Source organism: Electrona antarctica (genome assembly GCF_951216825.1).
Source record: "Electrona antarctica genome assembly, chromosome: 19".
Taxonomy (NCBI): domain Eukaryota; kingdom Metazoa; phylum Chordata; class Actinopteri; order Myctophiformes; family Myctophidae; genus Electrona; species Electrona antarctica.
In genome coordinates this window covers 40950128-40967711 of record NC_136800.1, presented here as the reverse complement: position 1 = coordinate 40967711, position 17584 = coordinate 40950128, and the positions used below count along the sequence as shown (strand labels likewise).

Below are 17584 nucleotides of genomic sequence, written 5' to 3'. Positions count from 1 at the left end.
AAATATAGTGCTTTCAAATTTGAGACATTTATAATGGGGCCCAATGGCAGCTCTATGGCACGTCAAAAAGTCACTTTCACCTAGAAACTCCATTCACACTTTTTATAATTCAGCTTACTGTGGAGACACATGCTGGAACTTTTTACTTTGAAATGTTTTGTAGTTTCTGAGTTATTTAACTTAAACGCCCAATGCATTCTCAATGGCAATAGCACAAACTTTGGCATGCTACTAGTCCTACATACTGACACCTAGAAACCCCATTCAAACCTATTTAGGTTCATCTTACGGTGGACATGTTTGCCTGAAAAGGAATCTTTGAAATGTTTCATAGTTTTAGAAATATAGTGCTTTCAAATTTGAGACATTTATAAAGGGGCCCAATGGCAGCTCTATGGCACGTCAAAAAGTCACTTTCACCTAGAACAGGGGTGCCCAAAAGGTAGATTGTGATCTACCAGTAGATCACACAGGCTGCGCAGGTAGAACACATGTCTGTCTGTCTGTCTGTCTGTCTGTCTGTCTGTCGGTCTGTCTGAATAAAACAGAAATGCCATGAAAATCACATTAAACAATTACTACCACCTTCCACCATCTGTCCCAGTACAGTTTTCTCCTTCTTAGTTTAGTTTAGTTGACTTCATTCTGTTGTGTTCTTCCGGCCTTGCAGGAGATCGATGAGTACATAACACAGGCCAAAGACAGGAGTTATGAGACCATGATGACATTTGGGAAGTGCGGTCTCAACCTGGCTGCCACCGCTGCCGTCACTGCCGCCTCCAAGGTATGTAGAAGACCATGGTACTGATTTTAGTCCCGTTGCGTCCTCACTTTTTATTCAGCATTTACACGGAGACGCAATAGTGACTGAAAACGCTGTCGCCGTAGTGTGCATGCTAGGTGGCTAGGTGGTGGTAACACACTGCCAGATGGACCAGGCACGCCTGTACTAGAACTACTTCCTATCACATGGCTGCTTGTTTACATCATGGTTTACATTCACCATCGCTAGTCGCTACATTTGTATTCGTAGGATGAGCGGGGCGAGGTAGTGCTTGCTAATTCTAGGACAGGGGTGGGCAACTTTGACGATGGCGAGGGCCACTATATTTCCACATTCACTCCAGAGGGCCACATGTAGTGCATATTACTGTCGTAGCAAAAATAGCCGATCTACAAGCTCAAAACGCGTCGCAATGCGACGCGTTTTGAGCTTGTAGATCGGCTATTTTTGAATTGAAAACCTGAACCTTTTTATTGAATTTCAAATGCATTTACCGGTAGTTATAGTTATGTTAACTTTATGAAAAGACAATAACATTGTAATACTATAGTCATGAAGTACTAGTCATACTAGTCATGAGGTAATTAAAGCGGGTTTGGAATTGTAACAGCTGAAATCAATACTATATCAGTATTCTGATATTAACATGCGGGCCGCATTAAGTGAAGGTGGGGGCCGCATGTGTCCCCCGGGCCGCCAGTTGCCCACCCCTGTTCTAGGAACTCCAAATGTCGCCTACGGCTCTGCAGTCTGCACCAATGTAATAAACATAAGAGTCGTGAGCCCACGTGAGCCATGATGTCACACGTTTTGCGGATTCATCGTTTTGCCCGTTTACGTTTGCAAGATTTCCACTCTGGAAGGAGTTTTCACTTTGTTACATCTTCAACCACCGATAACAACGATGTCGTCTAAACGGACTGATGCAAACGATACTATATTTTGTCGTTTTCTATGGAAACCGTAAAAGGGGCCTAAGAAGCTACTATGCTAATTGTGTCGATCTGAGCTGCCGCGGTGCATGCAACGTTTTAGTGTGTGTGTGTGTGTGTGTGTGTGTGTGTGCGTGCGCGTGTGTGCGTCCCCCCCCAGGGTCATGGCGTTCTGTCGGACAAGCTGCGCAGCTTCAGCATGCAGGACCTGACACTGATCAACGCCGAGGACGAGCTGCTCCTTCGCTCGTTGGACCCTCGCATGAGGCAGGGAGACCACCGGGAAGACATGGGCTCAGGGTCCAGCACTCTGCCCCGCGCCAAGACCCCCACACGGCAGAGTAAGACCATATATACACACACACACACACACACACACACACACACACACACACACACACACACACACACACACACACACACACAACGGCGTCAACTTTGGGAGTGCCTGAGGGCTTGGGCACCCACTGAAAAAATAATAAGCCAAATAGCACCCACTGAGATTAAGGCTGAAGAATCTTCAAAATGACCAGGGGGAGGGCCCTGGTCATTTTGTCACGTAGGCACACACCTTTACGGTGTTCACAGAACAGGTATTCAAATGCTAATACGGCGGCTTTGTTCCAGTGACCGCACGGTCTCCTGCAGCAACACAAGTACAATACTAACACAGTCAGCGGAGAGGCTGCTGTCTGTGTACCGTCGGCAGCAACACACAAACAGAGCCATCTCAGCCAAAATATCCCAAAACAATGTCCGGGGAACAGAACTGTTCCTTTTCCTCAGACTACTTTTACTTTAATTAAAAGGTAAGATGCAGTGGCTGTAATTGGGTCAAGGATCCGAGGGGGGGGGGGGGCGAGGCGGGGGCCACCCACTGCCGTTATAGGAACCTGCCGCCCCTGCACACACACACACACACACACACACACACACACACACACACACACACACACACACACACACACACACACACACACAGAGTGTGCCGCATGGCAACCGGAAGGGTCCAAGTTCGATCCCTGTGGGCTCCCCCAGAGTTAGTGTCGAAGTGTCCTTGAGCAAGGCTCCGAACCCCTAATTGCTCCCGATGTGTAGATTGGTTTCCTCCGCCATCGGTGTGTGAATGTGTGTGTGAATGGGTGAATGTAATGCACAATATATGTAAAGCGCTTTGGGTAAAATAGTGCTATATAAATGCACCATTTACCCCAAGAAACGCACACACACACGCGCGCACAGCACAGAGCAGAGTGATGCATTACACAAAATGGGACAACTCCGTCCACACAGACCACACTCCTCATTAAATGTGAATTAATCATACCAGTGGTCTGTTTATTAATGCCACAATACTGCCAACCATTTTTCCAAAGCAATACAGCTTGTATGATTTGGACTGACATTGGACTACTTGTAAATTCAACATTGTGAACTCCATGATCCCTTCCTTTTCAAGTTCTGTTTTCATATCAAGGTCCATTATTTATTCAGCATTTGAGCCACGGACAGACCTCCATTTGATGAGATTTAGCCCTCAGACCGAAAACTTAGTATATTTTCAAGCTGTACAATTCCATGCTGTATTCGTGGTACCATTAGGAGAGACAACAGGCAAACGTTGATCAAAATAACAATTCTTCTTCATTCTGTAATTGTGTAGACCTCTTGTAAAGTAAGTAATGCAGATATTTAACAATAATGTAACTCTTGAGAGTGTACAATGTCACACTCAAGAGTTAAAGATCTATATTCTATAAGGGTCCATTTGGTTACAACCCCCCCCCCCCCCCCCCCACACTACCACCACCACCGGTTGAAAACCACTGCTATAATAATGCCATGGCCAGGATGGTGAGGCCAGGCTGAAAGTGGCTGAAAACACAAGAGAGGAGTGTCAGTCGTTTGTCTGCACAGATCTTTATCAGGCGGCTGCAGCAGCAGCAGCAGCAACAGCTGCTGCCACTGCAGCATTGCATTCACCCATTCACACACACATTCACACACCGATGGCGGAGGAAACCAATCTACACATCGGGAGCAATTAGGGGTTCGGAGCCTTGCTCAAGGACACTTCGACACTAACTCTGGGGGAGCCCACAGGGATCGAACTTGGACCCTTCCGGTTGCCATGCGGCACACTCTGTGTGTGTGTGTGTGTGTGTGTGTGTGTGGCACCCAGCACTAGCTGCTGCTGCAGCAGCTGCAGCAGCAGCAGCTAGTGCTGGGTGGCGGAGTCATGTGATATACAGCCCTGCAGGATGCCAGGAGGGAAAGATGTGAAAGAAGGAGGGAGGGAGGGGGCATGGCATGTGATGTGATTCCAGTGGAGGAGGATTCTTTGTCTCAGACACGCCACTTCTGTCCCTCCGTCTGTCTGACTGGCTGTGTGTGGGCCGGGGTGAGCTCGGAACTTAATTCAGAAGGAAAGGAGAGAGAGAGAGAACTTGTGGAGAGTTACAGCATGAGGGGACTGTTCATGTGCTTTGCAGGAAAGAGTGTCAAATCTAATCTTTCAAAGACTTGTAGTACTAGTTGACTACAATGAGGAAGATCATTCACAGCATATTGAGGCAAAGCTTTGTCTGGCTGACGGGTTGATCCCATGTTGTGTGCATCACCTTTTTTAAATGGGTATCTTAAAAATGACACACAATACACATGCATCCCAGTGGGCACAGGACATCTGGAAGATGTCATTATTGTTGGTTGACTGATGCTGTGATGGGATAATCAACATCAAAATTATGTTTTCCAGAGTTCTGCCCACTGTTTCTTCTTCGTAAGGGATGGGTTAAAAACAAAAAAGTAAATAAAGAATAATTATTATTCTTTCTACCACAAAAACGTTAACAAGTGTATCCAAAGCGCTTTACAATGTTCATTATTTATATTATCACATATTCACACACCTACGTAAGTATATATATCTTTTTTTAAATGTAGGAACGAAACAAGAGGATATATTTACTTGCGACCCATAAAACCTTTTTCAAGGACACCCATTTTGGGAGGGGAACCCCTTTTGGTGTAGCTATTGAAAAATAGCAGATCTACAAGCTCATAGCGCGTATCATAAATGACTTTCCATCAAGACTGATGATGATGATGATGTTTTTGATTCTTGTATTTTATATACTTGATTATTGTATTCTATAATTTGACAGTTATCATACAGTCTTATTGTATTATTTCTGACGGGCGCTAGCCCCTCCCATGTCCAGCGTTTGGCGTGTGTGCAATAACTTTGTCAACACAAACATTACATTCACATCCACAATGAAGGGGGATTTAAAGTGTTTGTGTAAACACACACACTGATGACGAAGGTGAGGACGCAGATTGTGATTGGTCGGGATGAGATGATGTACGATGATGAGATAGCGCCCCTCACTTCACACGGGTGTGATTTATACTGTAGGCCTATGTATTATTTTGTGTAACAGATGTTCCTGTTACAGGCTGGGCCAAAGGTGTATTTTATTGTATGGTGTATTTTATTTCATGGTGTATTTTATTTTAAAGTCACCGTACCAACTTTGTGGTGTTCTAAAACATGTTACTGTAAATGGCTCTGTGGATTCATTGCTCAGTGCCTAAATGATAAAACATGTTACTGTAAATGGCTCTGTGGATTCATTGCTCAGTGCCTAAATGATAAAACATGTTACTGTAAAAAGTGTAAATGGCTCTGTGGATTCATTGCTCAGTGCCTAAATGATAAAACATGTTACTGTAAAAAGTGTAAATGGCTCTGTGGATTCATTGCTCAGTGCCTAAATGATAAACTGTGAATTGAATAAACGGATTGTTGAAAGTCTGTCGTGGTTCTGTTTTTGTGTATTAATTATTCATATTCGTCACATGGCAGTTTGGCCACAGCTCATAGACGCCTTAACAGACGACGTCACACTGATAAGCAACAGCATGCCCGCGCATAACCCAGCAGAAGAACCCTTCCTCTCATAAAGCCCTTTCCACAGTTTTAGACAGCTGGTGGATGGAAAAGAAGCTCCACCTCCGCAGACTTTTTGCGCGGAGGAGAGCGTTTCCGGGAATCTGGCCGTCGCGCAAAAAGTCCGCAGAGGTGGAGCTTCTTTTCTATCCACCAGCTGTCTAAAAACTCAGAATTTAAGCTGCGCGCAGCCGAGAACGTGCGCGGCTCTTTCGATAGTGTGGCAGCAGAGTAAGATGCAATGGAAAAGTTCTAACTGCATCACGTGTAAAAAATGCACCATCAAACTTTCAGATGCTGTTTTTATCCCAGTGTGGAGGAAGAATGATTATGATTTTTATTGTGATCTCTCGCCCTTGAAATATATAATCCATTGGTTTCTGTTGTGTTTGAACAATAATAGCAATTCAAAACAGTCCTCAAAACCACACCTCCATTCGCTGTCATAAGAACGGGAGGTGCGCTCATGAACACGGCAGCAGAGCCTGTTTGTCCACGGCTGCACGCGCACCTGCAGCCCATCAAGTATATGATGTCACGTGCATACCCTCTATAGAGTCGCAGTCCCGCCCTTTTTCAGAAGGACGAAGGCATCAGGACATAATTCCCTATTCAATTTTTTTCTCATAGACGTTTCCAAAAGTATTTATTTAAAGACCTTTAAAGCCTCGGAACAAAAACAACTCCATGTTGTGACAAATCATGACAACAAACACATTATTTTTGGGCGGAAGAAAGAATTAGAAAAAAAACAACAATCATGATTTGTCAAAATTTGTCAACACCCCCGTGAGTGTTCCTTGTTTTTTCTCCTATAGCTCCTCCTCCTGGACAAGGAACAGGAAACCTCAGCGTTTCTTTCCAAATCTTTTCTTCTCGTCTTGGTGAAATGTTTGTGTTTGAACTCTATGGTCGTCACTTGAAAACCATGGAGTGGTTTAAATTCAACCTGTTGTTCCTTGGAGTTCTGCTGTGGACGAGCTGTTACTGCACTGTGTCAGGTAACATTATACATTTATATACATTTATAATACTTACTGCACTGTGTCAGGTAACATTATAATTTATATACATTTATAATACTTACTGCACTGTGTCAGGTAACATTATACATTTATAATACTTACTGCACTGTGTCAGGTAACATTATACATTTATAATACTTACTGCACTGTGTCAGGTAACATTATATACATTTATGACCGTCAAGAACTCTGTAATTATCTTTGCGCTTAATAAACTCTAGACCTGAAACAGGACTGTCATGGCGGACCTTCATCCTGCTGTTTGCACTAATCCGTTTATAACCTTTACATGTACATAAACGGTCCTGTTTCAGATATAAAGGTCTCTCCTCAGAGCTACAGGTGTTAGGATTATCCTCGGGTTGGTAGAAGTAACATTATCTTCACTGTTGTTACATAAAACACTTTTTAATCACATCCGTGGACGTTTGTCTCACAGAGTTGTAATGTAAACAGAGGTGCAATACACATCTCAACCGATAGGGTCCGTGGTTAAAAGCATATGGAGGAAAAACAGAGAAAACGTCCACGGATGTGATTAAAACGTGTTTTTATGTAACAACAGTGAAGATAATGTTACTTCTACCAACCAGAGGAGAATCCTAACATCTGTAGCTCTGAGGAGAAACCTTTATCTGAAACAGGACCGTTTATGTACATGTAAAGGTTCTAAATGGAGGAAGTGCGTAAAGCAGGTTGAAGTTTCACCATGACACTCGCTCCATGTGAACCATGATGTGGCTATTATTAAACTACACTATTACTATTATTGTTGTTATATGTAATTATGATGTTACATTATTGATGAGTGTAAATGTGGTGCGTGTGTTGCTCTTGATCTGTTGGTCAACTTGTAAAAACATTAACATTTATCTTATTGTCTTCTAGACAGAATGAAGGGAATCAATCAGGGCTGATAGAAATACTTAATATAATATAATATATAGGCTACACATTTACTGTAAACATTGGTTTGATGTCTTTCTTGTGGAAATTATTGTGTATCTGATGCTGAAAAAACGAAGGGGAAAAAACAACTTTTATTGAACTCTTACTTTCGCTTTCACGCACGCTTGACACTGGCAGTGTTCTTTTGGCAGAGAGAGAGAGAGAAAAAAACTCACTTGCACATTCAAACTATAAATTGAGCATTTGAACATGCTCTACAACACACATTATGTTTGTGTATGAAACAAGTAAGTAAATATGTAAATGTACATCTGTAGTGTAGTATCTAATCTAAAGTCATATAACTAACTATAACTTTGTGGCAGCGGTGGCCGAACGGATAGCGGCGCGGTCTAGATACCGGAAGGTTCCCAGTTCGAATCAGCCGTCCGACACGTTAAAATTACCACCGCTGAAATGCCCTTGAACAAGGCATCAACCACTACGATGAAATGTGTTCTATGAGCAGGGCCTGGCTGGAAACAAGTTCTTGAGCTTAGCCCAGATACCCTGGGTAAATATAGATTTCATTTCATTTCATTTCAACATACATAACATCTGTGGACAAGCAAACCGCATGTACATCTGTGTAGTCTAAAGTCATTTGGGTCCTCTCAGTCATATAAACCAGTGGTTCCCAAAGTGGGGTCCGGGGACCCCTAAGGGTCCTTGAGGGAGTTTCAGAGGGTCCCCAGCTAAATGATAGGTTGGAACCAAATGGACTCTGAGAGAGAGAGAGAGACTTCCCTATCGCTTGCTTTCTTTTTTTTCTTCTCAATCATTGACGTGCCTAGAGAGGGAGGGACACACACACACACACACACACACACACACACACACACACACACACACACACACACACACACACACACAGAGAGAGATGGGCGGTATTTGAAATACATGTATAATACATCATTAGGCAGATTATTTTTTAAACAAGATTTTTTTACAAAAATGTTTAGATTTTCATTATCGTGAGAACGATGGCTTCCATTTTCACATTGCAACTTTTCAGGACTAGAAAGCCTGCAGTTTTTATTAGCTTGTATTCCCCATCGATGATGTCACTGGAAGACGGTTTCTGAACTGCCCACAGCCCTCCTATGAGACACAGACCGAGTAGAAAAGAATTGCGCCGTTTTTTCATGATTATTATTGAGGACCAATTATATGAAGACAGGTTGAAAAGTGGTGAAGTGATCCTTTAAGCAATTAAGGCGCTCAGGAAGGGAGGGGGGAGGAGGAGATGGAAGAACCTGTTTACGAACCTGTTTACTGTTTACGAGCAAGCACTGGTGTCGTATGTCGCTTAGAGGTAGTGTTAATTCACTTGTTTTGAGTGGTGCAACCAGTCCCTTACGGAGCTATGTGTGTGGGTGGCTGGGTGGGTGCGTCTGAGCACGAAAACAGCATGGTTGTTTTTCACCACCTGTGCACAATCTAACACACACAAACACACACGCACATATTAACTGTATATATGGTGATTTCGGGTGTGCCAGTACAGTACAGTATAGTACACTACAGTACAGTACAGTACAGTGAAAGTACAGTACAGTAGAGGGACCCCCACACGGTAACTCTGTAATTTCTCAACCGTTTCGGACGCGGACCGGCTCGCTGGAATCGGACCGGCACCCTGGGTGCGTTCCTGTGGGGGTTCCTGTGGGGGTCTGGAAGTCCCCCCCCCCCCCCCCCTGGGACCCCCACACAGAGTTGCACCACTCACTTCACACGGGTGAAGTCGCAAAATGCCCACGGATCGCCAGTTCGACACCCCTGATCTAATCTAAAGTAATATAAGTGATTTGTTTTCTTTTTGTTTTTTTAAGGACAACAACACCAGGTGATCGGGTCTTCTCAGCCTGTGCTGGCCAGAGTGGGAGACGACGTGATCCTTCCGTGTCGCGTCGAGCCGGCTCTCGATGTCGCCAACATGACGGTGGAGTGGACCAGAGCCGACCTGACGCCAGAGCACGTGTACCTCCTCCAGGACGGACGGTACAGGTTCAACTACAGCCACCCGTGGTACAAACAGAGGGCGTTCCTGTACCATGAGGAGCTGTCTGGTGGTAACGTCTCTCTGAAGCTGTACAGGGTGGAGCTCTTGGACCAGGGAACCTACCGGTGTTCTGTTCCTACCCTGAACAGCGGCAGGACTTTGATCCAGCTCCGTGTTGGTAAGACCAAATGTTCAACACCGGTGTTATTATGGGCTCGTTACTTTAACCGGGAACCCCTTTTGGTGTTAGCATTATGTTATGCTTTAGCTATTGAAAAATAGCAGATCTACAAGCTCACCGAGTGGCGCGCTACGAGCTTGTAGGTCTGCTATTTTTGAAAAATCGAAGAACGACTGACATAGAAACATAGCTTTTTCAGAAAACTGTCAGGATGTAGAAGACATTTTTAGAATCTGATCTCAGGTCAAAATGGGTTAACCCATTTTGATCGGGAACCCCGCTATGAGCTTGTAGATCTGCTTTTTTTCAATAGCTAAAGTATAACAGAATGCTTGAAACACCAAAAGGTGTTCCCGCCCAAAATGGGTTAAAAAAACAAATAAATAGACAAATACGATTCTTTCTCATCCATGGGAACGGGTCATCTTTTAAAAATATATATATATTTTAGATTTTTCTTAACATGTTTTGTTTTGTTTTTTTTGCAAAAAGAGTCCCTTTAAGTTCCCTTTAATCTGCCTGGGGAAATATGCATTGCAAAAAGGCAGATGAAGGCTGGCTATGCGAGACACCAGATGGGGGTGTTGGCGGTAAATTAGTTAACCCTCTTATTGCCTTTGACGCTATTGATGTAATGAATCAAAAAATCCCCCACTACCCTTGACGTAATTGACGTAATTGTTTTATTCCCTATAATCGGGGGCTTACTGTAGCATAATGTAGCAACTTTTGGCTAGTTTGGCCGATGTAATCTACCCGCACCCGGACCGGAGTGTTCCGAGCGCCTACAGAACACAGTTGTGAACCGTAATCAATTTATATTTAAAAAAGGCATCAACACACGATCTCTCTGGTTCAAAGGAAGGAAGCAATCGGCAGAGGGCGATGTTTTTCCTTTTTTTTTTCCAGATGGGTTCCCAGATTGGTTTGTACTAGAATCCTGAAATTCACCTTTAGCTAAGCCCCACGCTCTACCACTTAGACACTCCCACTTGGACACTTTCCAGCCAGGCTCATTCATTCCAATGTAAATATCATGGATTTTACACATTAAATACTGGTTCGTTTTTGGAACCAGACCTTCAAAATCTCTTCCAAATCCGTCAACAAGGCCTGCCATATGCCCTGGAAAGATATGTGTGTGACATTTCTTTTTTAAAACAATGTTTTATCACATAGGAAAACTATTGGTGGAGAGGTTTGTCTAACCCATGATATGCTTAGCTGTGATTGGACCATAGCAGTTTGGGGAGGGGCTTAGCTATAGGTCAATAAGGGCTTTTCTCGGCCCCACCCCTCTCCCTTTGTTTATATTGTGTTAGGCAATGGGCGGTCACGCCCACTGACAGACAGACAGACAGACAGGCATGTGTATTATTTCTTGTAGGGTCGGTGTCTCAACCAGTGATCTCTTCAAATGGCCTGTGGTTGACCTGTGATTCCGGCTGCTGGTTTCCACAACCTGAGGTGTCTTGGCTGGACGCTGATGGAACTGTCCTCCCTGCTGGACCCTCAGTGACCGACAGACCTTCTCCACACTGTTATGAAGTCCAGAGCAACGTGACGGTGACCCGAGCAACCATCCTGACCTGTAGAGTTCACCTGCCACTCTTCAACCTCACCGCTGAGACACAACGTGTCATCTCAGGTAATCAATGTTTACATCTCTGTTTTCACACACTGAAACACCTCTGTCAGCCGTGGTGGAGGAAAAAAAAGTTACGTATTGGTATCAAAGTGTACTTGACATATATATAATATTTGCCATAGCTGGGCAGATAACATGCAAATTACAGGTGAATCGTTCACTTGCGGATACAAGCACCAAAATTGGTACACATACTCCTTAGGGATTGCTCTTTTGATAAAACCATTGTGCCAAATAAAATTTAAATATGGCGGCCATTTTTCAAGATGGCCGCCATTGAATATACAGTAATATTGCATTTCGCAATAAATTCCCATAGACTTGTCCTATTTGAATGATCTTGGTGTCAAATCATACATTGTTCACTATGTAGAATCCACATTTTGACCCATGGACTTACTCACTGGCTTCCTTGTACAATATATCAGTCCCGGAATCCTAATATTCTGCTAAATTAGAGGTTTGTGTTATGCCTGACTCGGGTAAAATGGATGGTAGTGTATAACTTAATATTGTTAGAGGTTTAGTGTGTGTATGTGTGTGTGTGAGTGTGTGTGTGTGGGGGGGGGGGGGGTCAATGTAGTAACAGAGCTCTGTAACAGAGCGGATGTCAACATACAGCCAGGGCACACTGGTGGCACCGCTCCTGTGAAACTCAGCATGGGGTTCAGTATCAGCTGAGTAATTTGTTTGGTGTAGCTAAATAATGACTTCAGTGTCCCAAATGTTGTCTAATAAGCCCTGCATCGTTTAGCTAGATTACATGTAGTGTACCATGTATGATGTTCAGTTAGACAACCGTGCCTGAATTGACAGGGTGCCAGCACGGGAGAGCCGAGCCAATGGTAAGGGGGCTATACATGACTTATTCATGGTCTTACCAACATGGTGTACAGATCGCACAGGACTTAAATGATACTGGATGAACGATCAGGCTAGGTGTAGATCAGATATTTTATTGTCAAACCTAGTCGTATCCCATACCTTATTGTGCATGATGGCGGTAAAAGGATAATCCCTCTGCCTTGATTCACTGAATACAGATAATGGTCATATACTGTGATACCTTGATTACCATTCACCAAGATTGCAAATATAGATCCAGGACCGTCTAAATTCAAGACTGACTGGAGCAAGTGTTGTCTTTGCAAATAGAAGAATAGTAAAGAGCTCTTTTTTCACCACATGCAAGACAATCACAACATGATGGCTACACTATGATTGCAACTAATATTCCCCTCTTTCACACAATGAATGAGATGCATATTAATACAATGTATCCAGACAGACTTGATGATGTGGTGGCATTGAAGAAAATCTGAGGAGGAACAAGGCGCAATATCACAAAAGTTGTTGCATTACGAAACTGGAGAGTGAGAATCACAAAACTAAAAGCAGAGTGCACTCAGCCAGTGAATGCAGCTGGGTGTTGATGCATCTGCTGTCAACTCCACAAGACTGAAGGAAAAACTGCTGTCAGAAATACCTAAGTTGGAGGCTCACAAGCAGGTAAGCCTAGGGATGTTCTTTTGGCTTTCCTTGGCTTGTCAGAAGCCTCTGACTCTTATAGTGAAGCTATTGTCCTTAGCAAAGCAGCTAACATCTTGTGAAGACATATATGCTGGACCACAAGTCCCTCCAAATCAGGTATTTCTTACAGCAGTTTTTCATTCAGTCTTGTGGAGTTGACAGCAGGTGCATCAACACCCAGCTGTTCCAGGCACTGGGCGTACAGGTGAACTATGTCTGCAAGTCGGAGGACTGAAGGACCCTCACCAGATCTGATGGTCTCCACTAGATATGTGACTATAGCTCTGAGAATTCCTGTAGGTGGGCAACTGGGCATCCTCTTCGGTTGAATGTTCCTCTTCCAGTCTCTTTGTGGTTGTGAGGTACGACCTCTCTCTATTGTACAGGTCTGCCAAGCATGCAGCATGGTATTGGTACAATCCTTTCTATATTAATATGTTAGATTCATGTTAATGTTTCAGACATTTAACCATTTAAACCCTCAAAACTTGACATTCAGCTCTGTAGTCTTGGGTCTTCTCTTTTTTTCCCTTGACACCTTGACACCAAACCTCTTTGCCGAAAATAGGCAACATGCTCACAACATGTCGCAGCGCGAAGCGTTGAGAGCTTGTAGATTGGCTATATCTTTGGCGAATGTTCTCCCCCAGAATAGGGATGCTATAGGGTTCAAGAGGTTAATGGTATTAAAAACATTGTTTATATATATATTATCATAAAAATCTTAGTGTGTTGCCAATTACGGCCCCAGACACATTGAGAACCACTTTCCGTCCTAAGCCACACAAACACATACACTTTAATTAACTTTGATGCTTCCTCGAACATCATTCATTCTTCCTGGCAAGAGACTGAAAATATGTTTCCTCATACCACAAATACACCAAGTGAAGATTCCCATGACTTCACCATTGTGAAACCTCCACCATTGTTACATTCCATTATAGTTTTGCGTTTCTTCCGTATACCAACAACTCAATGTGGCTTATAATGATGGCACAAGGATGTCACGATGCAGCAGTACAAGCCAATAAAAATAAATAAATCAGTATCGGTGTACCCACCTGCTGTGTGTGTGTGTGTGTGTGTGTGTGTGTGTGTGTGTGTGTGTGTGTGTGTGTGTGTGTGTGTGTGTGTGTGTGTGTGTGTGTGTGTGTGTGTGTGTGTGTACGCGTGTGCATGCGTGTGCATGCGTGCGTGCGTTGCATGTCTTTCCGACCAAGCAAGACGAGCAGGGTTTCAACAACATCACTTCATCATCCTACAATGAGAGCATGGATATTTCAATTACCTAAAACAATGAATGAGACTTATCTCTGCCAGTCTCTTTTCCAACAAAGATAAAGATAAAGATAAAGAAAACCTTATTGTCCATTAAATTGACATAAAACATAAAATGCATCAACACCCAGCTGTTCCAGGCAATGGGCGTACAGGTGAACCATATGTCTGCAAGTCGGAGGACTGAAGGACCCTCACCAGATCTGATGGTCTCCACTAGATATGTGACTAGCTCTGAGAATTCCTGTAGGTGGGCAACTGGGCATCCTCTTCGGTTGAATGTTCCTCTTCCAGTCTCTTTGTGGTTGTGAGGTACGACATCTATCTATTGTACAGGTCTGCCAAGCATGCAGCATGGTATTGGTACAATCCTTTCTATATTAATATGTTAGATTCATGTTAATGTTTCAGACATTTAACCATTTAAACCCTCAAAACTTGAAATTCAGCTCTGTAGTCTTGGGTCTTCTCTTTTTTTCCCTTGACACCTTGACACCAAACCTCTTTGCCGAAAATAGGCAACATGCTCACAACATGTCGCAGCGCGAAGCGTTGAGAGCTTGTAGATTGGCTATATCTTTGGCGAATGTTCTCCCCCAGAATAGGGATGCTATAGGGTTCAAGAGGTTAATGGTATTAAAAACATTGTTTATATATATTATCATAAAAATCTTAGTGTGTTGCCAATTACAGCCCCAGGCACATTGAGAACCACTTTCCGTCCTAAGCCACACAAACACATACACTTTAATTAACTTTGATGCTTCCTCGAACATCATTCATTCTTCCTGGCAAGAGACTGAAAATATGTTTCCTCATACCACAAATACACCAAGTGAAGATTCCCATGACTTCACCATTGTGAAACCTCCACCATTGTTACATTCCATTATAGCTTTGCGTTTCTTCCGTATACCAACAACTCAATGTGGCTTATAATGATGGCACAAGGATGTCACGATGCAGCAGTACAAGCCAATAAAAATAAATAAATCAGTATCGGTGTACCCACCTGCTGTGTGTGTGTGTGTGTGTGTGTGTGTGTGTGTGTGTGTGTGTGTGTGTGTGTGTGTGTGTGTGTGTGTGTGTGTGTGTGTGTGTGTGTACGCGTGTGCATGCGTGTGTGTGTGTGTACGCGTGCGTGCGTTGCATGTCTTTCCGACCCAGCAAGACGAGCAGGGTTTCAACAACATCACTTCATCATCCTACAATGAGAGCATGGATATTTCAATTACCTAAAACAATGAATGAGACTTATCTCTGCCAGTCTCTTTTCCAACAAAGATAAAGATAAAGATAAAGAAAACCTTATTGTCCATTAAATTGACATAAAACATAAAATGCATCAACACCCAGCTGTTCCAGGCAATGGGCGTACAGGTGAACTATATGTCTGCAAGTCGGAGGACTGAAGGACCCTCACCAGATCTGATGGTCTCCACTAGATATGTGACTAGCTCTGAGAATTCCTGTAGGTGGGCAACTGGGCATCCTCTTCGGTTGAATGTTCCTCTTCCAGTCTCTTTGTGGTTGTGAGGTACGACCTCTATCTATTGTACAGGTCTGCCAAGCATGCAGCATGGTATTGGAGCAATAACATCTCCACCACTGAGTCTTGCAAGAAGTTTTCCGTCATTTAAAGTTTGGGCACATTCATTAACTCTCTTATTGAGATTCATCGTCATAGCTTTCTTGTGAGTTCAGAGTATGCGTCACATCTGAAACATCTTTGGCTTTTAATGCTGGTTCTACTCCACTTGGTCTGGCATTCCACTGGGTGATCACTCTCTGCTTTTCGTTTTGTGGTTCTCACTCTCTCCAGTTTCGTGTTGTTGAACATAATGCGACAACCTTCGTGATATTGCGCCTTGTTCCTCCTCAGAGTTTATTCAATGTCACCACCAGGGGAATTAGTTGTTGTTGTGATTGTCTTGCATGTGGTGATGAGAACTCATACTATTCTTCTCTTTGCAAAGACAACACTTGCTCCAGTCAGTCTTGAATTTAGGCGGTCCTGGGTCCATATTAGACATCTTGGTGAATGGTAATCAAGGTATCACAGTATGATCATTATCTGTATTCAGTGAAGAGGGATTATCCTTTTACCGCCATCATGCACAATAAGGTATGGGATACGACTAGGTTCGACAATAAAATCTACACCTAGCCCATCCAGTATCATTTAAGTCCTGTGCGATCTGTACACCATGTTGGTAAGACCATGAATAAGTCATGTATAGCCCCCTTACCATTGGCTCGGCTCTCCCGTGCTGGTACCCTGTCAATTCAGGCACGGTTGTCTAACTGAACATCATACATGGTACACTACATGTAATCTAGCTAAAAGATGCAGGCCTTATTAGACAACATTTGGGACACTGAAGTCATTATTTAGCTACACCCAACAAATTACTCAGCTGATACTGAACCCCATGCTGAGTTTCACAGGAGCGGTGCCACCAGTGTGCCCTGGCTGTACGTTGACCCCCCCCCCCCCCACACACACACACACACACACACACACACACACACACATACACACACACACACACTAAACCTCCAACAATATTAAGTTATACACTACCATCCATTTTACCTGAGTCATACATAACACAAACCTCTAATTTAGCAGAATATTAGGATTCCGGGACTGATATATTGTACAAGGAAGCCAGTGAGTAAGTCCATGGGTCTAAATTTGGATTCTACATAGTGAACAATGTATGATTTGACACCAAGACCATTCAAATAGCACAAGTCTATGGGATTTTATTGCGAAATGCAATATTACTGTATTTTCAATGGCGGCCATCTTGAAAAATGGCCGCCATATTGAAATTTGATTTGGCACAATGGTTTTATCAAAAGAGCAATCCCTAAGGAGTATGTGTACCAATTTTGGTGCTTGTATCCGCAAGTGAACAATTATTTCCGCTATCTGCCCCGCTAATAATATAAATAATGCTACTACTAGTAGGGCAACATAGATATAATATAAATAATGCAAAAGAAACAACATTTGTTTGAAGTTGAAGTTTGTGGTTTAGAACAGGGGGTTGCTGAATGGCTGGATGGCTGGAAAATGGAAATTAAGAGTTTACATAGTAGGCCTACACATAGTACATGCATACACCTTCCCTAATGTGGTTTCAGTATGTATTTATGGTGTATTGTCTCTATTATTAAGGTTATTGTAGCAGTCAATTTATATTGGGGGTCGGGAGGGAGGGGGCGGGGGTCCCGAGACATTGCCAGAGGGGGTCCCCAGGGGGGGTCCCCAGAGGGGGTCCCCGGCCAA

General features: G+C 43.4%; 1 protein-coding gene across 1 annotated transcript in view; it reads left to right on the top strand.

The window, feature by feature from the left end:
- Positions 1–721: 721 nt before the first annotated feature.
- The window catches only part of LOC306943155 (NACHT, LRR and PYD domains-containing protein 12-like), a gene marked incomplete at both ends in the record, with an annotated part of 49189 nt that continues 32326 nt past the window's right edge, over positions 722–17584 (top strand). The window contains 5 exons of the mRNA XM_079529356.1: positions 722–784; positions 1877–2057; positions 6490–6672; positions 9477–9824; positions 11215–11475. Of these exons, the coding sequence (XP_079385482.1) occupies positions 722–784; positions 1877–2057; positions 6490–6672; positions 9477–9824; positions 11215–11475 (1036 nt within the window). The remainder of the gene's footprint in view (positions 785–1876; positions 2058–6489; positions 6673–9476; positions 9825–11214; positions 11476–17584) is intronic.